Here is a 23,770-nt window from a genome sequence, read left to right on the forward strand (position 1 = left end):
CAGAAACAGCCCCCACCCTGCGCCAGCCGGCCCCCCGAGCCCACCGCCCGCCTGGTGCCATCCTGGGTGGGCAGCCCCCGACCCTGCTGCCCACCTCAAAAGACACCGTGACGGCTCTGACCACGACGAGAGGACTTGGCTCCAGCCCTCTTTTCTCAGGCTCACCCCCGTGGCCTCTCCCCACGCATCAGGACAGGCCACCACGTACATCTGGGTTCCCCAAAACCCCAGGAACACGTTTGGCTCTCCACCGTGCACCCCGATGGCTCCCCTCTCCGGAGAGCCACCAGGTGCCGTGCTCCTGAGGTGTGCTGATGTCCTCTGATCCAAACGTGCTCCTCTGGTCCATCACCTGCACCAAAACACCTACCTCTGGCTGGATCCGAGTGCTTCACCGATGCGTCCTGCTCCCTGGGGAGCCCCTCTGAGGGCAAGGACACATGCAAGTGCATGCGTCTGAGCCCATCCTGCGCCACTAACAGGGGTGCTGGGGATGGGGCGCTACAAAAGAGAGCCTGGGAAAAGCTGCAAAGGAAAAACCAAGTCCCACATCCATCCTGACACGCATCCAGCTCTGCCATCACGGTGCCTCCGATGCCCATCCAGGCGCTCATCTGTCTGCTCTCCAGGTCGAGTCCCTCTCCTGCCAGGCCGGTGGCAGGCTCACTGATGGGGGTGCTGGCTCCTACCCTACAGAGACTCAGGCTGACGCGAGAACAGTACTTGGCTGGGCAGCGGAGCCGCACCTACAAGGTCGGGTCCCGCGGAGCCACGCACAGCCACAGCCACAGCTGTGCCACCACCACAAGGCTCGCTTGGGCTCGGACATCCCCCGAAGAGCTGGAGGCTGTTAAGACAAGAAGGACCCCGTGAGCTTGGAGCCTTGCACGGACATAGCACACATCCCCTGAGATGATTTTGCCAAACTGACCCTCTGGATGCTCCACCTCTTAGCCAAGAGGGCACCACCAGCACACGTCACCACTGACCTTGATGCTCTAACCACAGCCCGAGCCTCATCCCTGTCCTGCTATGAAATGCCACCTTCCCCACGCTGCTGCTCTGTCTCAGAGCAGACCCCCCCACCCATCTCACCCCAGACCCTCAGGACTTGCCCCTGCAGCTCTTGCCGTCCCCTTGCAGTGTCCCCGTCACGCAGCTGCACAGCGGCCCGTCCGCTCGGCTTGTGCAGATCTGCTCGCAGCCGCCGTTGTCCTCGCACCAGTCTGATCCTGGAGGCAAAAACACGTGGAATCGGGTGGGGACGATGCTGCTGGACCCCAAGCAGCCCCCGCTTTGGCCACTCGGACCCCCATTCCCTCCTGCAGCGAGAAGTCCTACCGGGGTTTTCGCTCTCCCCTGGGGCACTGCCATCACCTCGTGCCACAGAGGTCCCGGTGGGAGGCGGACACCCCCACGCCGTGCCCTTCCCCTGGCCACATGCACTTACGCTTCCTCCGAATGGGTCCCACCGAGAGGATCTGCTCGTGGGCCTCCTGGGCGAAGGCGCTGGCTGACCGCCGGTGCTGGGGACAGTTCTGGGCAGGGACAGGAGGTACATCCATCACTCTCAGCCCCTGTCCTGGCCCCCTCTGACCAACCCAGGTCCCAAAAAGACACCCAAAGCAGCCAAAGCTCAGGTTATGGACAACCTGCCCATGGCAGAGCTCTCCTCCCCGCACCCAGACGGAGGTATGGTCCTCCCAGCTTCCTCCTCGATCTCTGGTCACCTCTTGAACAACACATAAACCATGCCCATGGTGTCCTTCTAGAGCTGCAGAAAAGTCCCGACCCACCTCTCCAAGCCAGCCCACAGTGCCTGCCTCACTTACTATCTTGCAGGAGTATTTCTCTGAGTCGCAGAGCGAGACGGCGCAGTGCAGGTGGACTTCGTCGTAGTCCCCGATGAACTTGAAGACGGTGACATGGAAGCGACAGGTCAGGGACACCCCGTTCTCCTCTATGCCGATGGTGTTGTCCTTCATGTTTTGGCACCTGCGCAAGGTACAGACGCTTGCCATGGTGCTCCTGCTATTGGGACTCTCTCTGGAAGGACTTTACTCTCCCCTCATCCCCTAAGACCTCTTGCCCAGGTGCTGTAGCAGTGCTCTTTGGTCCCATTGTACCCATGGGCGCATCATGGGACCCACTTGTCAGCATAACTCATCCCTACAATATGTATGGGTTTTGGCTGAGAGAGAGCTAACCATCATCATAGTATCTCCTCTGGCACTATGCTTTCCATTTATAACCAAGCCTGGGCTGATATTTTGGCCTTGGCTGGACAGGACAGTGACCCCAACTGGCCAACGGGCTATCCTGTCCCGTGTGGCACCGTGCTGAGCAATAAATACTGGGGGAGAGATGGACAAGGAGGGGAGGACGTTCTCCTTGCAGCATTTGTTTTCCCAAATAGCCATTGCACACGATGGAGCCCGGCTTTCCTGGAAACGACTGAACGTCTGCCCGCTGCAGGGATGTTGTGAACGAACTGCTGATTTTGTTCTGATTCAGCACAGCTTGGGCTTTACCTTTTACGCTGCCTTTATCACAGCCTACACGTTTTCTCTTACCCTTCCAGTTCCCTTACCCTCCCTCGATGATGAAGTAGCGCAGCTTGTCGTTGCTGTCCCGCGAGGGGGTCGCGTAGCACTTGTTCAGCATCAGGATCAGGTGGTTGGAGTCGGCCCCGACCACGAAGACCCCCACGTAGAGCACATCCCGCGTGGTCAGCACGACTTCCCCCTGCCGGTACGGGTGCTTGTAGGAGGAGTTCTTGTACAGGGCCATCTTGGTCGTGAAGCTCCCTTCCTGCGTCGGCACGGTCAGGTTAATCACGCTAACGACAAGAAACCAGAACAGGCTTGGACCTACCGAAAGGATTACTCACACCTCATCACCTTGCTGCACGTGCACACCCAGGAGGGGTGGCATCACTCCCCCTGCTCTGACCTTAGCATCGGCCGCACGACCGAGTCCAGGGAGATCTTGATGTCCAGCTCGTAGGCACAGGAGAACTCCACGTTGATGGTCCGGTCCCGGGTGATGATGTTGCCCGTGTTGTTGGCGCTTTCGATCCACACCGTGTTCTTGTACACGATGTGCGTGCTGTTAGACTGTGGGAGGGAGCAAACAGTACCCCTCGGGACTGATCGTCTCTGACCTCCTGCTCCTGATGGGTGCCTCAGCATCGCGGTGTGACCACGGGGGCTCTCCATCTCTATAAAATACCACCTCTGGCCCCAAAGGTTTGTGTACCGCTGCAGTACCTTCCCCTAGGGAGCATCCATACCCAACAATTCCACTGTCACCGGCTCAGATCACCCCTTCCTCCCTCACCCCAAAGACCTCAGGAACCTCACAGGTTCCTGAGCCTCCCAACAACTCCTCTTCCTCCTCCTAATCCTCCAGGCTAGGACACAAGTCAGCTGGACAATGAGATCTCAGACCCAAAACTCTGAGAGAAGTCACCCTGGCTCCTTGCCCCATCCCACCTGCACCAGGTTGCCGCAGTTGCCCTTGGTGTTGTTGATCTGGAAGGAGATGAAGTCCTCGCCCTCGATGCCGGGGCAGTGGCGGTCGTTGACTCGCACGCCCTCACGCTCGAAACCCAGCTGGAAGAGCTTGCACTTGGAGATGGACACCTCCATCTGGGCGGCTTTGCAGGTCACCTCCGCGTCGATGATGTCGTGGGTGTCTAGGGCAGAAGAACGGTTACGGGACCACCAGAAAGGACACGGCACACCCAGACCCTACCCCAGCCATCCCTTCTCCCCCTGCTGGTGCAGACGTGCTCACTGTTCCCGTAGGGTGGGGGCTCGACGCAGCCGCACAGCTCCCCGCCGTCATCCAGCTCGCAGCTCCGGTTGGGGCAGTCGGCGCCCGCGCAGGGGTCTTCCACCACTCCTGCTAAACAGCACGAGAAGCGCCGCGAGCGGGACCTTTATCCTCAGGCCACGGGATGGGCGCCATATGGGATGCCCCTGTGGGATCCCAGAGGACCCCGTCTCTCTTACAGCAATTCTCCTTCTCGATCCACTCGGTGCCCAGGATGCCGAAGGTGCGGCACGCCTCGCCGTAGGCGGCCAGCGAGCCGCACAGCTGCACCTTCTTGTGGTTGTAGCAGCCGTCCAGAAAGCAGGACTCGTAGAAGGGCAGCGGGTCCAGGAGGCCGTAGCAGGGCTGGAAGAAGCCTTTCATGTCGGTCAGCTTCAGGCAGTAGCTGTCGCTCTGCAGCTTCTGGATGCGGACGTTGTCGCAGGACGCGGCGTACTGGGAGTACTGCAGCTCGTTGCAGCTGTGGGCACCGGACACGTCGCAGGGGAACTCGCGATGTGCTTGGCCCTGCTCCCTCCCATGCCCGGTGGGGTTGCCTCACCTCTTCTGCATGCCGTTGGTCTTCCAGCTCTGTGCCAGCAGCACGCTGCTGACCACGGGTTTGCCCCGCAGCGTGGCGTAGTCGTCCGCCGGGTCGCCGTTGAAGTTGCCGCAGAGGCCGCACACCTTGTTCTGCAGCCGCTCGCCGATGGTGATCTTGATGACGTTGAAGCCGTTGTAGCGGATCTGGATGTCGGGGCCGGAGTCGATGACCAAGAAGCCTTCCTGGCTGTAGATCTTGGTGGAAAGCCCCGTGACGAAGGGGATGCTCACGTGGCTGCCGTTCACCTGGTGTGGGAGAGGACATCAGGCTGACGTCCCTCCTGTCCTGTCTGCTGCCAGATGGGAGCGTTGGCCACCCACAGACATCTCTGCAAATGCTTCCCAGTACCCCAAACAGGAAAATATGATGCCTCTGCTTGAGCAGGGGTCGTTGGGCCTTCTCCTTCACCTTGTCCTTCTCCCAACAGATCTCACTCAACCCCTGTTACCCTTAGATGCTTGCATAAGGCTGAAGTGTGTAAGCCCTACAAGTGTGCAGAGGCTCTAGCTGGGGCTCCTCTCCCACCGAGACAGCCACATGCAGAGTTCTCCTACCCTAAAAGACCAGGCCTGCGTCCCCCAGCAATTAAACAACAGCTGCACCTCCCCGCATGCAGGAGGACGGAAAGACAGGGACAAACTTTGCCTCCTGTCATCCCTCTCCTCCTGGCTGGCGTCACTTTCCCAAGCCCTATGGACAGCAGTCACATCCCTTGCAAGGAGCTGCTGGTACCAATGCTACCAGTGACCTGCGTGGCCTTTTGGTCACACATGGGGACTGGTACACGGCCCTTCTTCATCGATGGGCATGGGTGGCTGGCCCCTTCGCTCAGGAGCTGGTCCCCCGTGGCCCAAACCTCATCAAGACCTCACCTTGACGGTGTTCCTATCATTGATGAGGATCTGCTCCTCGTTGATGTAGAAGTACACGGGGGAGATGACGGTGAGGTTGGGCGAGGACCACTTGTCGAAGTTGATGATGAGCTGGAAGGAGAAGTCGGGCAGCTTCTGGCAGATGGTGGAGAGCACGAAGGCGCAGTTGGCGGGGAAGCGGAGGAAGGCGCCGTCGAAGGTGCGGAAGACGCCGCCGCCCGCGGCCAGGCAGAAGGAGCTGCGGGTGCTGAAGCAGCCGCGGACGCCGTTACGCGAGGCGCACTCCTCGTCCGATTTGCAGTGCCGCGGGTCGCACTGGATCAGGTTCCGTCGGAAGCAGCGGCACCGCCGCGTGCAGTCCCCGTTCCAGAAGAGCTGCTTGGGCTGAAAGACAAACGGGTCACGCCTGGGGAGGGACAGGGACCCCTGCCTGACCCTCCGTGGATGCTCAGCCTGGTTTTACTTCCCTCTGCCTCATAGAGCAGGAAATCTGGTGATGACACACTGAATGCTTGTGCACAGCTGCCAAAATCCCTGCTACCTGCAAGCAGGAGGACACTGCACATTTCCACTGCCACGGTGACCTCATCTTGTGCCCAGCACTGTAAATACCTCCTTGTCCCTTTCTTGTGCCCTGCCTGCCAAAATCCAGTCCACCAAGCACCCCATAGGACAATAATGGGGTAAAAGCACACAGAGGTGTGCTTGGCTTGGCAAAGACACTCTGTGCAGAGCAGTTTCACCATAATACCAAAAAAAAAAAAAGAAGGAACACAAAATGTGAGCAATGCCACCAGGACAGAAGGATAAGTGGCATGCCAGGGATGACATCCCTCTTATCTGTCTCCCTGTGCCCCCCGGCACCTCCTGCCCTTTTTTTTCAGCTCGTATTGATTCACACTGAGCTGGAGATGTCAGCACATGCTGCTTGTGTGATCCCTGCTGGTCTCCTCTAAACACCTGCCCCGCACACCACAGTGACCAGGCACATCGCGACACCTCAAGGGATGTCACACAGGGGCTGGGAGGCAGCACGGCGAGAAGGATGTTCCCAACGTACCTCGTAGTATTTGCCATCGGAGTAGCAGCCACAGTTCTGGGGCAGGATGCAGCTCTTGCCGTTCAGGACGTAGCCGGGGTCGCACTGGCAGCCCTCCACGCAGTAGTGGCTGCAGTCACTCTTGAGCCGGATGGCGGCGCAGCGCGGCTGGCACAGGGACACGCAGCTCTCGTAGTGGCTGTTGGGGGGACAGCTGACGGCTGCAACGTGCAGGGAGAACACGAGGGGTGCAGATTAGCTCCTTGGAGGAAACTGACTTCTCCTACAAGCTCCTTACATCACCGGCTGCCAGCCACCATCTCATGGGGAGCGCACAAACCCTCTGGCACTGGCTCCTGCTGACCCTGGGGCTGGAGGACAGCGGTGCCCAAAGAGCTCTTGGGGGTCCCCAGCCCGCATATGGAGCTCCCATGCCCTCTGCCTGAGTACACATGCCAGTGGAAGGGGTTCTACCAGCTGGCCTTTGATCCTTATCCATCAGACCTCAAAGCCTAGGGGCTGCTGTGCACCCAAAGATGCCACCAGTTCACTGGGGTGATTTTGGGCAGGACACACAGGGTGACAGCTCATGGCCCCTGCCCTGTGGGAGCCTCTGGAGCCAGGAGGTTGTTCGTTAGGAGGAAGAACAACATAAATTTAATTTTCAGTCTTGTTAGCTGTGACAATTACTTCCCAGCTGATTTGCCAGATAGAGCGGCTGCCAGGGAGACTCACGGAGCCCATCCTCGGGAGCTTAATTGGACGTTGTGCTGTAATCTTATTGACTACAGCGAGCGGCTTCATTAGAGCAAACATGTACTCCTGGCTGCGAGTCTCACTAATAAAATTCCTGGGGAACAACAGCAGGATGGATGATGCCTCCTGAACCTGAGGCTTCACCTTCTCTATCCCTGCTCCTGCTGTGCCACACATGGTTCAAAACTACACCCAGAGGACTGAGCACATGGGGACAGATCCAACCCTGGCAAGGACTGGATGGACGCTTGCTGCTTTAGGACTGCAGGATGGAAACAAGAGAACCTCAGGTGCTGATGCCCCAAGTGCCAGGGGAACAGGCTCTCAGTTCCCATGGCTCTGCTGCATGGGACAGGCTGGTGTCCATGGGGCGAGGATGTGCCCATCCTGCTGTGGCCCCAAGGTGCTCCAGATCACCTCTGACACAATGACAAGTGTGACATTGAGATGCCTGTGCAGACCTAGGGCTCACAATTTCTCTCTTCCGTATGCTAGTGATCACACTGAGGACTCAGAGATGGCTAATAAGGTGGGGATGGCAACCCTCCACTGTGCCCGTATGGGCTGCTTGAAGGGAAAACTGCTCAATCGCTGACCTTCAGCCCCACCAACGCAAAAAACAAGCATCAGCACTGCACACGTGGCAGAAAGCTTCCTCCTGAACTCCTCCCTTGATGCTGGTGGGGATGGGGATGGAAGTTGGGCATCAGCCTGCCCTTTCCTGGTCCCATGGCACTTAGCAGGGTGGCACTTACAGCACGAGGTGAAGTTCCTCCAGCCAGTGACGGCGATGCCCTGTGTTTGGCATGTGCTGGCGTAATTCTGCAGCCAGCCACAGGCCGTTTGCATGGCCCCCCCGTCGACACACGTGTCGAAGAGACAGTTCTTGTAGAAGAAGCTGGGGCTGATCTTGCTGTGGCACTTGGCAAAGACACCGCTTTGACTGGGAATGAGGCTGCAGAGCTGCTGGGGCTTCCAGAAGCCTTCCACCTTCCCGCAAGCAGGGCAGCGGTCACCGCAGCCCACCCGGCAGAAGGTGTCCCGCTTTGCCCAGCTCTGGACGAAGTCGGTGACACCGAATGCTGGCATGCCACCCGCGGCCACCAGGTCATCCTCGGGGTTGCCGTTGTAGCGGCCGCAGAGGCCGTAGGTCAGGTTCTGGAAGCTGCGTGGGATGGTGACGGAGAGGAAGGTCTTCCAGTCGTACACCACCTTCAGCCCAAAGTCGGTCTCAACCACGATGTGGAAGCCGAAGGCGAAGATGTTCACTTTGCCCTGGCCCAGCTTCAGGGGCAGGTAGAGCCGCTCGTTGTTGATCTACGGGGAAGGAAAGGAGGTGGTTGGTGAGCTGGGATGCTCAAACCTTCTGCAGCAGGACACCGAGGTGCTGCTGAAGCAACCAGCCTAGAGCCAGCCTCCAAAACGTGGCAGCCAAAAAGGAAGCCCCCTCCAAAAGCTGTGCCAAGTGGTGGTCTAGGGACAAATACTCCAAGATTTGCCCTTCCTGAACCTGGAAAATCTACTGATACACAAATAACGGTGCACAGGGAACCACCTAGGGGGGTGGGAGGAAGAAATAACCCCTTGTAGATGCTGCACCCACCACCACTCTTTGCCCCTCACGGCCCCCGCTCACCATCACGGTGTATTTGTAGGCGCGGTGGATGACGATGTTGTAGTTGAAGACCTCCACTTCCACTTGCTTCACCCACAGGGCCAGGGAGGTGTCCCGGTCCTCATTCTTGGCCGTGACGGTGAACGTGGGGAAAGTGTCCGACCTCTCGGCCCGTGGCCGGGAGATGGTGGTGCACAGGACCAGGGCGCAGCTGCTCTGGAAGTCGAAAGAGTAGCCGTCAAACGTCAGGTAGTGCCCGTAGCCGGAGACGATGCAGGAGGCGTCCGTGCGGACATGGCAGTAGTAGAGGCCGTTCTCCTCCAGGCAGTACTCGTCGTCCTTGCAGGAGACGTTCTCGCAGTACACGCTGTTGTCCGAGCCGTTGCAGTAGCAGAGGAAGTGGCAGGAGATGTCCATCCAGAAGGTCTGGTTGGTGGCCAGCTGACGGCCCTCGAAGTTGCAGCCGCACTCGCCGCGGGGAACGCAGCGGGAGCCGCGGAGGGCGAAGCCCTCGTCGCACTGGCAGCCCTCTGTGCAAGTGTCCGTGCAGACGGGGCCCGTGGCCAGCGTCTCGCAGGTCTCCACGCAGCTCATGCACTCCTCAAAGTGGCTGTTTTCAGGGCATGCGAGGGCTGGGGGTGTTGGACAGAGTGTGTGAGTAGAGAGAAATGTGGACACGGGGTGAGCTGCGACCCATTTGCAATAAAATTAAAAAAAAAAAGCAAGAGGGGAAGCTGTCCCAGCACCCTCCCAAACACCCGGTCTTCCCATCCCCTTTGTGACCCCCTTTTCCTCACTGCCATCACCCTCCTCACATTGGAGACACGTGCCAAGCGAAACCTCCTCCTGCTAACCCAGAGGACGTGTCGCCTTCCCAAATGGATGCCTCTCTAAAACCTCCAGAGTGGAGGCATCCCACTGACTGTGGGTTGCCATGCTGGGGATTTTTCACATTCGCTGCTGAATTATGAATGTTTTCCCATCAACGGCAAGTTTATAGTGACAGCTAAAAACACGCCTTATTCGAATTATCCTCCGGTGATGGCTTACACTACTGTCAGCCGCCATCTGCGGCTCTGGAATGCTCCTACACCACGTCGTAAAGCTCCTCGCATCTCCTGAAATGCCACCATGAAATTGCTTAATTGGGAAATCTGTCTCTGCAGGCAAAGGGACTGCTTAGAAACTGCCATCGGTCCACAGGGTGGCAGGTCCTCATCTTTGGGTTCAAAAGACACTGTGATCCTAACACACACCGGTCACCTGATTTCAGACTTCTCATGCTGCCCTAAGAGCTGGGATGCTGTGGAGCTCCTGAAAACCAGCCAGGTCCAAGCCTCTCTTCCACCAGTTGTTCTGCTGTTGAGGGTTTTCCATCTACTCTATGGAGGAACACCACCAAGGGGTATGCACAAGGTGCACAACAGGGGGAAGAGAGGCTGTAATTTCTGGTGGCCCAATAAAAAAAATAAAAAAATGCAGTCTACTTCTTTACACCCACAAACTCCTGAGAAACAGACCTTCCCAAGGTGTTGAGGATACTTAAAAATGGCCCAGATAATTAAAAATTTTCCCAGACTCACGGCAAAAGCTGTGGCTCCTCCACTGGCCCACATCCACCTCGGCGTTCTTGCAGGCACCAGCGTAGCGCGCCACGGCGTCGCACAGCTCCGACTGGTTGCCTCCGCTCTGGCACAGGCGGAAGAGACACGTCCTGTAGTAAGCTGAGACGTTGACCACGCTGTGACACTCCAGGAAGGAGCTGTTGGTGGGGTCGTTGATGATGCCGCAGTTGGAGCGGCTCCTGTAGGACTTGAGCAGCTCCGAGTCGTTGTTGCATGCCTTGAGGAGGTCCCCGCACTCCCCGTTGCAGATCTCGTCGAATGTGGTCCAGCTCTCCAGGAAGAGCTCCAGGTTGTCCGTGCACTTGCCCTTGGGCAGGCAGAACTCGTCGCTGCTGTTGCCGTTGAAGAAGCCACACAAGCCCCCGGTACAGTTGAAGTAGGCGGTGGAGAGGCGGATCTCCAGGAGCCCCGAGTTGTAGTAGCCGATGCTCAGCAGTCCCTCTGCCTCCGTCACGGTGCCGTTGTCGTTACGGTAGATCTCCAGGCGGCCAGAAGGGTGGAAATATGGCAGCTCCACGTCGTAACCATTCACCTGCAAGTAATAAGCGGATCACAATGTGTCAGTAAGGGTGATGTGACTTTGCACGACATTCCCATCTGCTGGCTGCACCGTGACGAGAATACAAAATGCTTCTTGACCCAGGCTCAGTACTTGAAGGCCAGGACCCTCCTTCAAGTGGGAGGATGTAGCTGTCCCCTTTTGCATTTTGCCCCACAGAGGATGTGTTTTCAGTGAAGAACAAATTGGAGAAGAAAATAGCAACTTTAGGAAAGCCTCCAGGTTCGACTTAGTGAATAAATGGGAATAACAGGGGTTATATCCTATATAACCACTATATCAAATCCAGTGGTGTGGACACCACAGTACTGCTTTCCTCCCCTACAAAACTGCTCCTTCTGGGGGAGTTGGACAGTGAGCAGCCCCATCCACTCCCAATGAAACCTAGAGCTCAGATTTGCCTGACCCAACCGAGCCCTTTCTTCATCCGGCACCATCACCCACTGCTGATAAATGCTTGGCTAGTAAGTGCTTGGCAAGTGAGGCTTGGCTGGAAATGCCACCCATTGCTCCATTTAACAGTGCCCAACAGAACAGCATCCCACCTGCTCTCCTGTGGCCGTCCTGGCTCAGCACAACAAAGAGCAAAACCTCAGCTGCAATATGGAGTTCCAACAAGTAAGGTTGGGATGCAAAAGGCACAGAGACCTTTGAGTAGGGATATTCCTTCTTTTCCACAGCCATTTTGCTGACCATACAACATTGTAGCCACCAGCTCTACTGGCAATCGTGGTGTTAATCAAAATCCAAGAGCTTGCAACATATGGGTGCTAATTTTATTGTCTGCTTGCCCCCAGCCTTGTTAGCTCTTTGATGTGGTTTGCATGGGCTGTGCCATGAGAACAGCATCTCAGTGAGTACCTGCTGCCTTCTGCCTCTACCCACCCAGGGACACGGATGGAAAGTCTATGGGGCAAGGACCATGAGAGGACACGATCCCCGTCCTTCTGCCTCTCACTTTGGAGGGAGTGGATGGACTTTGGCACTTGTGATGGTCCCGACATTGAGGAGCAGTCCAAGGCCATGGACCTACAGCATCCCCAAGGGGACATCGTGGCATGGCATGAGCCTCTGCCTCCCACCCCGACCCTCGGTGGCACCTTTACCTTGACCTCCGACAGGCTGGTTCCTCCGACCTTCACCTCTTGGCCAACCACCTGGATCCGCACGACACGCAGCCCGTTGGGAACGTATCCTGGCTTCTTTTGGCTGATGTCCACCTCGATGAAGTCCGGCCTCTCCGCACAGGTTTTGAGCAGCGTGTAGGAGTGCTCCAGCGGATAGGGGAAGGCGACGCCGTCAAACGTCTGCAGCACCTGGTTCTGCCCCACCAGGCACAGGCTCTCCCGCTTGGGGTAGCAGCCCCGGTAGCCGTTCTCTATAGTGCAGACCTCTCCTTCGGGGCAGGTGATGTTGAAGCACTTGGCCTCCCCACCATCCTCGCACTGGCATTCCACCGTGCAGTCCGCCGTGGCCCAAAAAGACTCCCCGACGGCGTAGTACCGGCCGTCCACGTCGCAGCCACAATTTTGCACAGGGATGCAGCGGTCGGCGCTGAGGACGTGGCCCTCGTCGCACTCGCAGCCCTCAGCACACGGGGAGGTGCAGGACAGTGGGGCCGTCAGGTCCGAGCAGGAGGCAGGGCAGCTGCTGGCACACACCGAGTAGTGGCTGTGCTCCGGGCATCGCACGGCCTCTGCTGTGGGTGCAGAGGGGACACAAACAACAGGAGGAGCACGTTACCATGTGGTTTGGGGCCACAGATCTCATTCCTATTGACCCACGGCAGTGGCAGTGTGAAATGACCCAGGAACATCACTTTACAGTAGACTTGGCCTTGCCATTTCTCTCCTGTGCCTTCCCTATTCCCTTAATGCAAGCAAAAGCTTCTCCAAAATAGTCCCAGCACGGTCAAGCCTCCTGCAGCAATTTAATGCCAAAAGAGATGGGTGTGCTGAGCAGTGTGCTGCCCTCCAGCCTGCACTCCAGCCCAGCCTCCAACATCACAGCAGCCAACTTCTGCCTGACCTTTTCTACCCTTTTGCTATCACGAGACTCTCACACCACAGAGGGTGGGGATTGATTGGCTTTTGCCAGACCCACTCTGCCTTGAGCAACTCCCTCCTCATCGTTCCTCCCATCTAGATTATCTCCCATTGAGATTATTTCCCATCGGGATTATCTCCCGCTGAGATTTCCTCCCATCAAAATTATCTCCTAGGTATGAAGGTAGGCACCCACAAGCACTCCCAGAACAAGCACCCCGACACTTACCGCATCCCGCCTGGGTGCGCCACTCTCCCACCGGGATGCCCAGGGCTTGGCACACCGCGGCGTACGCCTGCACGGCTTGGCACAGCCCGGTGCCGTTATCCCGTGCGCTGCACAGGTCGTAGACACAGCTGTGGACGAAGGCGGTGGGGTCCACCACGGCACCACACTCCCACAGCGGCCCGCCGCTCTTGTTGATGAAGCCACAATATTCGGGGGAGAAATACAAGGACTCGGTGGTGGCGTCACAGATGCTGCAGTTCTCCACGCAGCCGGGTGAGCACTTTCTCTCGGGGTGAGGCACTTGCCAGCTCTCGCCCAGCTCTGGCACGGACACGGCCAACCTCCCGTCCGAGCGCAGGATGTCATCCTCGGGGTCTTTGTTGTAATTCCCACAGAGACCGCACGTGCCGTTGATGTACGTGCCGGGAACGGAGACGGAGGCATAGTGTTGCCCATCGTAAGTCACTAGTAAGCCAAAATCGGTCTCCAGAGCTGTGGACAAGCCACTTTGGTAGACTTTTATTGCTCCCAGCTCCAGGGAGATGGGTAAGGACACCACCAAGTCATCCACCTGCAGGAACACAACCGCATGACTGAGACATTGCAGGAAATAGCAAGAGGTTTCGGATGGGAGCAGTACAACCCTGTGTTTACAGATGGGTGCAGAAGGTCAACCAGCCATCAGTAAGCTTCAGGCCTCTGCTGACCCATGGCTTTGCCACCAGTGCTTTCCACCCCAAGGGACACACAGAGCCACGAAGCACCATCCCATGGTCTTGGGGCTGCCAGCACAGTCCCACCATCACCTTGGAGGACCCAACCCACCAAGTTCACCCCATTCAATGAGGCTCTTACCTTTGCTTTCCCAAAGCTGCCCTTGGGGAGGACGATCTTGTGTGAGTAGACCTCCACAAAAATGTCCCTCAGCCAGGAGACGGAGGAGCCGCCTCGGTTCTCGTTCTTGGCCTCCACGTTGAAGTAGGGCAGCTGGGAGCCTGGCCAGCACTGCCTGGCGAGGAGGTAGGAGCAGGAACCCTGGAAGTGAAAGAGGAAGCCGTCGAAGGTGTGGTAGTGCGGATCTCCGAACACCACGCAGGTGCTGCTCTCCACCGGCACGCACTGGAAGAACTTGATCTTCGGTTCGCACTCTTCAAAGGGGCCGCAAGCCACCTCCTGGCAGAAGATCTCATTGTTGAAGTCCAGGCAGCGGCACTTGGTGGTGCAGTTTGAGTTGTCCCAGAAGATTTCCCCTTGACGGAGAAACTGTCCTAAAATTGCACGAAAGAAAAAGAAAAAAAAACACAACGTGCTGCATCACTTTTCACTTTTCTTAACGGAGGAACCTCACCCACAGTTGGAGGCATGGTTACACCAAAACATGATTTCCTCAGACAAGGCTACGGGTCCTACAGAGAGGTCTGCAGGTCGTATGCCCACAAAGGGACGTGCTGCCGGGCTTCTCAGCCGCTTTCTGCACGCTGCTGGCAAAGCAATGCTATCACAGCTGAGCTTGCAGTGCGCCCTGCATCCTTTTTGAGACCTTCCCACACCGAAGGGCAGCAGTCGGTGTGAGCACCATGTGGGCTGGCCGACTGGTGGGCTATTTCTCCTGGGTTTGAGTCCTTCTGCTGTTACCAGAAGCAATTCAGTCCCAGTCCAAAAAAGCTCATAGTGTTAGGAGACCAAGGAGCTGCTGGTAAGTAACTTCCACCCCACACGTCGGATCTGATGAGCGATCCCCCAGCCGGCAGACAGGAGATGGCAGAGTAAGGGTGGCAGACACCCGTGTGAGCTTCCTCCCCTCCATATGGCTGTCTTTCACACCTCTCCTTCACGCGGATTGCACCGCGCACGCTGCCTCTGCTTTACCTCTCCTAAACTTTTTGTTCTCTTCCCCGCCTGCTACAAAAAAATGCTGTTTTACAGTTCCCTGTGACGAACATCTCCTTAAGTGAGATCTGCTCGCAACGGCTCCTGCACCAACCATCCTGCTGCGTGCGATTGCAGCAAACAGGAATTTTAGGATCGGTGAACCCAAAACCATTCTGGGGCTGCAAGAGCCTTTGGGTCATCCAGGTCGTCTTTGGAACAATCCTAAACCAAGCCATAAGGAAGCAGGGCAGCCCAGAGCTGCGACATCTCCAGCATCCAGCAGAAAGGGACAACTCCCTCGTTACAGACTCCAGGAGTACAGCGGGTGCTCCTGACAGCTTTGTTTGTCAAAGGGCAATGCGATGGTCTCTCCGTAGCACAGACCCCACGATGTCTCATTTAATCCCTTTCCATCTCCATGCCACCAGTGACGCATGCACAGACACTGCAGTTGGTGCAGGGGCATGGAATTTATCACGCCCCCCAAAAAAACCCACAGAAACAAGGGAAATGGGACCACTCCATCAGCTTCCCCATCCCAGGGACAAGAGGGCACAGCCGTCCCCAGGTCTTTCTCATGAATAAAATAGTCTCACGGAAAACCCTGTCTAAGAAAATTATTGAGGTACTTCTCACATCTCCATCAGCACTGCAGCAATTAATCGAGACAACCTCCAGGTGTTGTTTGGTTCCTGAGAACCCCTCGAGCCCCATCAGCCCTGGACTGTGTGCGTCCAGGCAGCAGAAATGGAGGCTTTTAGCAACGCCTTGCTGACGAAACCACGGGAGTGAAACCAAGCAAGCACTGGCGACAGCTTTGTTCACTGGTGGTTGAAGCCTCCCAAAGCTTTATGGGCCCCTCTCGTTTTTCTCAGAACTTCCAAGTCAGGTCTCATCCACACTGAGAATTGGCCAAAAACGTGCATTGTGAGCTCATTTTCCAGCCGTCCAAGAGTCAGCACGTAGGGATGCACCAGAGTTGGACAAGACATACCCACGCAGAAACAAATGACAAACCTCTCTGTCCCCATGACCTTTTGCCATTCTGCACCCCAAAACTTGCAAAAAGGCATTGCTATTTCTCTCTTACCTCTCAGGCTGCAGCCGTTGGCCGGATCTATTTCTCTGCCATCTATTTTGAAAGCCCAGCGCCCAGGCACATTAAGGTTGGTCGTTTCCTCTATATTGACTATGTCTGGGGTTCTGGAGCCTGGGATGCTGAAGAAGTTGGTGACGTTTCCGCCGTTGAAGCCAGCCTAACACAGAGAGAGAAAAAAATCCATCACGCATCCATCCTCCTCGCAGGAAAACAACGCTGCATTTCTGCACCTCTCTGCTCGCAATAAATCCTGAGTATGCTGTCTTTCATCTCAAAGCGTTTTTTTTTCAGGAATCTCAGTTTTCAGGTAGTTTGGATGTGAGTGAAAATCTCCGCAGGCACTACAAGCAGTACGGATCTATGTTTACATTTTTATGTAGGTTTAAATCTATGCAAAAAAATTACATCAGGGAAGCTGTGGGCAACTATCAAAGAGCTGGGGAGAGCTGGGGACATGGGACCCAGAGCCTCACCTGGGCCATCACCCCGCCGAGCCCGGTCAGGGGGTCCCCTCCGCTGGCCGTCCCCGTGGTCCAGCTGATTTCCTGGTAGTTAAATATGGCAAAGGACGACACCCCGTCGGTGATCAGCACAGCTTGAAAAGTGTTCACCTGGGGAAAACATCAACGGAGTCACAAGGTGAGGTGGCTTTTCTCCTGATGCCCTTCTGCCACGCTCATCCCTTGCCTGGGAAAGCTGCAGGAGCACGGCAGGGACTGGGATCAGGAGCAGAATGGGACCCAAACACGCTGCCTCTCAGTGCTGTGACGCCAGCTGCCCCCATCCCCACCAGCCCTTCCATCTGGGAAGGCAGCAGTGCTGTCTCCAATCCAGTTCAATGCCAATAGATGGCAGCAAGAGAATGAGCTTGTGGAAAACAAGCCCTCAGCAAGGCTCAGGCTGTTGTGACCTGTTATCTTCCATTACCCTGCCTTAGCTTTCTTCCTTGACGTGTTTTCTTACCCAGTTCCCTGCTGCATCCATATTCCACAGCGCTACCGGTGCGTTACAGCCGAGGCAGCCGTGTGGATTGTGTTTTGCCTGGCTGCCACATCCCATTTCTACCTGCTAAATCTGCTGATCGGGCCCTTCCTTTGGTTGAAATGACTCTGCATTTCCAGCCCCAAACACTCCAATAAATTGAAAAAACTGCAAGCCCTGTACAGGAAAAGCATGGCCAGCAAGGGCAGCATAAAACCGAGCTCTTCATTTTGCAGTTGCACGGAGGGGATACCTGCAGAAGCCCCCTATCCATGTAAATCCAGAGGAAGAATTCACCCATGGGAACATCAGAGAATCACAAAATACTAGGGGTGATGGATCATCATTCCAGGGGTGATGGAAACATGATGGATCCATTCCAAATCACAGCAGAGGACAAAGCATGCACTGCACCTCTTACAGAGGTCTCCCTCTGGACCTGATGTCCAGAAAATGTCTTTCTTTGCACTGCTACCAGGGCTGTGGGCAGCCCTTGGGACTCTCACTGCAGTCTGCGGACCACAGCACGCCCAGAATGTCCCCAGCATGGTGAGACAGAGCAGTTTTCTGTCTCCCATCACCTCCTCACCCTGCCTGGAGGTCTGTGATTGCTTTCCAGCAGAGACAGCACGTTACTCCAAGCCGGAGCATACTCTGCCTCTGCTGTGGCACCAAGAGGGGCAGACCCTGCTCTGATGGCCCCAGGAGGTTGCAGATCTCCAATATTCCTCATTAGGAATACGTTCACGAACCACAGAAACTTCCCAGTCTGGCACTTGTGGACAGAAACGCATTGAGCACCCTAACCCTATGGAAAAAATAAATAAATAAAGCTCTTGTAAACCAAACCCATTTGCTCCGGAGTCACCGAGAGACTGCAACCGCAGCATCCCCAAGGCCACATTTGCAAAATTGTTTTCTGCAGCGATTCTGCACTGCGATGAATTTCCTGCTTAAGTTGCATTGTGCTATTCCACGTGCCAACCCCGAGCCTTGGCCGCTACTGAGTGGGAAGACTGCTCTATAACAAAATAAATTGCATTGTGTTGCAAATGTAATTCCTCGGGCAATACACGAACCTCTATATTGCTTGCTGTCTGCAAATATATATATATGTATTTTTTTTTTCCTGCAAGTGCTGCCAGGACTGGCAACAAATATGCATTAAATTTTGAGCCTCTCTAACAAATGGAAAAGAGCTGAATTGTTTAGCAGAGCCAACTCCTCGAGACAGAAACGGCAAACTTCTGGCACTCGCAGAATGCACACAAATACTAAAAATTACTTTCCCAAACAACAGTCTGGGAAACAGATCTTACTTGCTGCCTGCACCCCAGCCTCCTGTGAGGTCCTGCCAGTGGCACAGATCCCCCAGTGCCAGCTACTCACAGCAATTTGCAAGCCTTTCATGTCTGCAAAAACATCTCAGCACCATCGCTATCCTCAACGATGGGACTCGCACCCTTATGGAAATAGAGCCCACAGCCAAAATCCACGTGTGGCTCTGGTCAGCCTGGAGGGGTCAGCTGTCAGCACAGCGCAGCCAGCAGCCCCTCTGAGTTTCCCCTTTCTGTTTCAAGCACAGGTTTTCAGAGCAGCTGTCCCCTCCCTTACACCAGATGCCCTCGCTGCCCCCTGGAATTAGCGCTGTGCCACAAGAAGAGCCACCACCATTTGGAGCAGAACCTGGGCTCCTGCATAAAGGCTTTTAGTCCGAGGTGCCCGTCCACAAAAATATCTCAGCATTACCACCGTGCTCAAGGCACGGAGGGAGGCTGGCATCTGCACAGCCACAAGATGATTGAGGCTGAATGATCCTCAGCGGCGTCAGAGCCGTGTCTTGGCACGCTGCCTGCCAGCCGATGCTGTCCCTGGAGCTCTGCAAGCACCGAGCAGGGCTCGTAGACAGAAGGACAGACCCTAGAGCCAAGCTACAGGAGAACAAAGCGACCTACCCAGCCTTACACCCCGGTGTATATTTGCACACAGATGGATGCGCAACCATCTAACACCACCCATCGAGGCACACAGCCGATTGCTCTTACCGGCGTCGTGCTGCTCCCTCCGTAGAAAGTGACCTCCTCCCAGGTGACGATGAAGACCCAGGTGGCAGAGAAAGAGGACATGTCCTTGAAGTGCTTGCGGATGTCTTTGGAGGCTCTCCTCAGCAGCTCGGGGTCCGTGCTCTCCCTGTAGTAGATCTCCCCGCGGATGCCGTTGTGCACGTCAGCCCAAAAGGGCGCAACGAAGGCCCGGCCGTCCGTCAGGGGGAAGGCCTCCGGGGTGAACTGGCTGACCAGGGCGTTGAAGGAGATCACGCCGTTGTTGTTGACCTATAAAGAGGACAAGGGGATTGGAGAAAGCCCTAGCAGCAAGCTGCTGGAGCATCAGAAAACGTGGGGTGAGCGTTTTGGAGGGGGATGGTTTGTGGGAACGGCAGCCCATGAGAAGTCCTGGACAAGAGGGAATGGTCTTAAATTCTACCAAGAGAGGCTCAGGTTGAAAATTAGGAGATATTTCTTCTCAGAAAGAGCAGTCAGGCATTGGGACAGGTTGCTGAGGGAGGTGGTGGAGTCCCCATCCCTGGGGGTGTTCAAGGACAGGTTGAGCCTGGTGCTTAGGGACATGGCTCAGTGGTGACATTGGTGGTAGGGGATGGTTGGACCAGATGATCTTGGAGGGCTTTTCCAACCTTCATGACTCTGATTCTGTGATTCTATGATCAAGGCACATACACCCGACTGGTGGAGGCCAGCACGGTCACAATGGCTGCGTGCAGGAAGCCCCAGGCAGGACAAAACCCTGAAAAGCCTACAAAAACTGCCCAGCTTCACCGAGCACCGCCTGCAGGAGCCCCTTTTCCCTCTGCCAGGATCTTGCTGCTCCATCGCTCGCAAACAGCAGCAGCCTGCCCTTGTCGTGGGCACCTCCACGTGCGGCCAAACCACCACCTCTTTTTTCCTTGTGGGTCTCTGCGTGTTCTTGTTTCTTGTCATGTAACAGGAATAATGTTCCTTGTGTCAAGCCCTGAGCTTTGCTGTACCATTTAATCACCTACAAAGACAATTTATTGCCTTTTATATTCCTTCCCCTTGAACATTAGCCCATTAACTATACCTTTGACTTTCTTAATCATAAAACCTATCAGTTCATGAAATCTAAGAACTTGTCAGGTGGGTGCTAATAAATCTTCCCATTCCTGACGACAGCGAGAGCGCGTTTAAAATGCAGCAGCTAATGGCTAGGAAAAGAATAAAAGGAAGGTCTGCTGCTCCGCTTACATAAACGCTTCTGTACGGGGCTCCGAAAAAGATGAACGGGATGGAGAGCTTGATCTCGGGAGAGCTTCCATCATCGACTTTGGGTGTCCTCGTGTCGTTGTGCCAGAAGGGATACAGGCTCGCCATGGCGTGAGCTGCGAGGAGAGAGAGGAGGGAGTCCTTACGGCTAACTGGGGACCGGTCCTGACTTTTTGGAGAGGGCACGGTGGGGACCGTGGCTTTTCCTGCCCCCGATGGCAGGGGCAGGAGAGAGAGCATCGCCCAAGGGTCCTCTGGGGCCAAGCCACCACCAGCCGCGCTTACAGCTCCCAGCAGCACGTTTTGCTTTCTGCATGACTGTGCCCAAGCCTGTGCTTCAGCTTCACGTCGCTACAGCACCCACAACAGCCCCGCTGCCCCCAAGATGTGACGGAGGTGCTGCTTCATGCCGTGCTCAGAGAGACCAACTGAGAGCCAGGCAACCCCATGGCCACGCTCCTCCTGCCCGTGCCCCCAAAGCCCCCAAAGCAGGGCTGGAGCACCAGGGGCAGTGCCCTTCTTGGCACAGGCAGGTTTCCTGCTAAAAGGCTCTGCTGGTGAGCGTAACTGCCTCTCCTGGAAACATTTTAGGAGATGCTTTTGATGTGTGGCAGCACAAGCCTGCTGCTTTCTACCAGACTAAAATCCATTTTCCAATCAGCTCTCGTCACAAGCAGACACTCCTGTCCCCAGGGCACGTGTCCTTCTCCGCTGCCGCCCCTGCCAGGTCTCTGCCATCGTCTCATCCCCTGTTTTTGTCAGCTGCCTACCAGCGTGGCTCCTCACCCAGCAAACGGGGACTTTGTGCCCTTTCCTCCCCCTCCTCCCCTCTTTGATGTAGAAGAGCAGCGCCCAGCCCTCGTGACATTCGATCACAGCTGTTGGGAGCCACCGGGCTCCGAACAATCACGGCTCTGTTTACCTCGATTCGGGACATGCTTTTATTTCCTAGGTCCCAACCTGTGCCCCTTGGAGGCCTCCAGCTGCAGACAGCTTGCTGGATGGGGCCGGGAGGCTCTCTTCAAGCATCCTCCTCAAGGCTGCCCAGCCAGCATCACCGGCTGACCCCTCTTCGTGTCTCCAACCCAGCCTTAAGGGGGATGGAAACAAGGGGAAGCCTTTTCTGACCTGGCTGCATCCTAAAAAAAACACACACACAACCCAAGTGCCCCGCCAGACATAAAGGGAGGCAACGTTTGACAGCGTCCGCGAGCCTGGTTTCACAGATATATCCAAAAACTCCTCGCTGGCAGCCTGTAAAGCCAGTCATTTCACAGCTGCTACACAACTGACGGGTTATTACAGCCGAGGCAGAGCTCCCAGACGCAGATCTGACTTCTCCTCTAAACAGGGAGCTCAGCACAAACTTCCCAGGGGCTGGCTCCCTCAGCAGTGCTGGTGCAGCACCGCGGCGCTTTGCATGCGGCACGGCGCCTCGCCGAGCACCGCCGGGCCCCGCCGATAATGATTTTTGCCTGGGTGGCGTTTCTCATGGCTGAACCAGGCGGCCTCATTTTCCGCCTGAGGACGCAGAGCCCCGGCTCGTGCCCGACAAGCTCAGCCCCAAGGCACCTCAGCCGCCGGCTTGGGGAACGGCTTCAGGATTTCCCGGCTCCCTGTTTCCATCCTGGAGGTCCTGGGGTCAGCCCCACGCCCAGCACTGGCCACAGGGTGCAAATCTGCCACAATACCAACCTAACGTGGCTTTTCCAGTCCGTAGCAACTCAGCTTGCCCTTCTTTAAATTAACACGTAACCAAAATTAATCACCCCATGAGACTGGGGAGCTGCTCCGGCGCTTTTCACCACCCTATCAGACCACAGCTCAGGGCTCCTACCAGACCCCAGGCAGGTCACCAGGGCTCTTCCAGCCTGATCTTCCAAACCTCCTCCTCACACAAAGCTGTGAGAACTGGGCAGAAGCTGCTGCAGATGCCCCTGAGACCCCACCAGGCTATGGGCACCTCTGCTCCTGCTCGTCCCCAGCAGGTGCCCAAGGGAAAACCTGGCTATGAGCAAACCCTGACATTTTGCTGCTGATCATTGATTGACTCCTTAGGTGGCATTGGCTGGTCGTGAGAAATTCTTCATACTTTATTCTGTAACACTGGCAAGACTGCTGCAACCTCTCCAACACACCCTGTGTGCGCGCACAGACCTCCCCCCGATATACGCACCCATACATAAAGTGCTCACCGAGGCCCGGATACCCGTCGGCTTTGCTGCTGACTTCGTATTCAGAGCAGCACGCCAGCTCCTCATTTAGCCTAAATTCCCCGTGCTTCATTGCTCTCAATGAGGCGAGGGCCATTTGCACAGGCGGGAGATCCATCTCCGCCACGCGCTCTGTCCCTGCTGCAGATCCGGCACTGGTGCTCACCCACAGGGGCGCACAGATCTCCCCACGTGGCCATCACCCATCAAACCTGCTAGCCCTCTGCCCCGGGGAAATGCTAAATCCACCCTTGCACTTGCTCCAACCAAGGGAAGGGGAATTTTCAGGGTGAAAATCACCGTATTTCATGGTCTCAGGGCATGGCACTGCTCCGAAGCTTTCCCCTCTCAGCCGGGGAGCGGTACTCACCTTGGTGCCGCACGGTCATCACCAGCAGGGCCACCCAGGTCCCGAGAAATGATCGTTTGTTCATCCTAAAGGGCAGAAAGAAAGGAGGACACGCATCACTCCCCTGGGAAATCCCATCCCCAACCAGGCGCCGGGTGGTGCAGAGCTGCGGGTCTCTTGCCCACCGAGCAGACCCCAGATGCCTCCTTCGTTAAGGGCCATAACGAGACCTCCCTGGTGCTAATGGGAGATCGCCCTTCGGGTATGGCACGACAAGCCCATAACCACATGGAAGAGCTGCTAATTTCAGGAGGTGTCGGGAAGTTGCCAAGAACCCGGTGTGTCCCCATGGTTCGGAAGCAATTCCTGCCCCCCAGGGGGGAGCCTTGGGACACGGCCCCAACACCTCGGGCTGCAATGAAGGAAGCACAAACATTTACACAGCTGGGCACCTCTTGCTGTACAGGAATCAATGAGCGAGGCAGGAGCAGATACGAGGCTGGGAAACGGGAAGCGAAGCCCTGTGCCAGCTTTAATTCCTTCCGTGCCTAATGCAATTTGTTCGTCATTATTAATCCAATCGAAGGTATCGCTAAAACACCTGCTTTGATTTCTTCGCCCGTCGCTTTCGCTCGCTGCACGTAGGCACGGCTCGGGCACGGCTCGCAGGAAGGTATCGACTGCTCCCAGCATGTGCGTGCAGGAGAAGATGAGCGGCTTCAAACTACCCCTAAACCTCGTGTGCAGCCTGCCTACACCAGGCAGGATCAGCTTCCCTTCCTATGGCCCATAAGCTG

At 56.2% G+C, this 23,770-nt stretch overlaps 1 protein-coding gene across 2 annotated transcripts; it reads right to left on the bottom strand.

Annotated features, from left to right (window-relative positions):
- Positions 1 to 23,268, bottom strand: TECTA (tectorin alpha). Of its 2 annotated transcripts, XM_068659117.1 has the most exons (23): positions 22,995 to 23,268; positions 20,394 to 20,527; positions 19,158 to 19,445; positions 16,605 to 16,742; positions 16,123 to 16,288; positions 14,016 to 14,428; positions 13,161 to 13,731; positions 11,993 to 12,585; positions 10,286 to 10,859; positions 8,724 to 9,334; positions 7,843 to 8,404; positions 6,353 to 6,552; positions 5,293 to 5,676; positions 4,379 to 4,665; positions 4,017 to 4,297; positions 3,799 to 3,909; positions 3,495 to 3,697; positions 2,953 to 3,116; positions 2,591 to 2,839; positions 1,833 to 1,995; positions 1,451 to 1,538; positions 1,116 to 1,232; positions 1 to 847 (listed from the first exon to the last, which is right to left on the bottom strand). In XM_068659117.1, exons 1-23 carry the CDS (start codon positions 23,056 to 23,058, stop codon positions 747 to 749), a joined length of 6,462 nt encoding a protein of 2,153 aa, XP_068515218.1. In that variant the 5' UTR covers positions 23,059 to 23,268; the 3' UTR covers positions 1 to 746. The 2 variants fall into 2 exon arrangements, with proteins under 2 accessions (XP_068515218.1, XP_068515217.1); XM_068659116.1 differs by lacking the exon at positions 22,995 to 23,268 and having other exon boundaries at positions 20,394 to 22,860.
- Positions 23,269 to 23,770: the final 502 nt, after the last annotated feature.

This window comes from Anas acuta, chromosome 23 (genome assembly GCF_963932015.1).
Source record: "Anas acuta chromosome 23, bAnaAcu1.1, whole genome shotgun sequence".
Lineage (NCBI taxonomy): Eukaryota > Metazoa > Chordata > Aves > Anseriformes > Anatidae > Anas > Anas acuta.

Coding starts and splice junctions, on each gene's coding strand:
- TECTA (XM_068659116.1), bottom strand. CDS start 20,651: ATGCTCTCTCTCCTGCCCCTGCCATCGGGGGCAGGAAAAGCCACGGTC. Junction 6,553..7,842: donor GAGGAACTTCACCTCGTGCT/GTAAGTGCCACC, acceptor TGCACGTTGCAG/CCGTCAGCTGTCCCCCCAAC. Junction 2,840..2,952: donor GTCGTGCGGCCGATGCTAAG/GTCAGAGCAGGG, acceptor TCTTGTCGTTAG/CGTGATTAACCTGACCGTGC.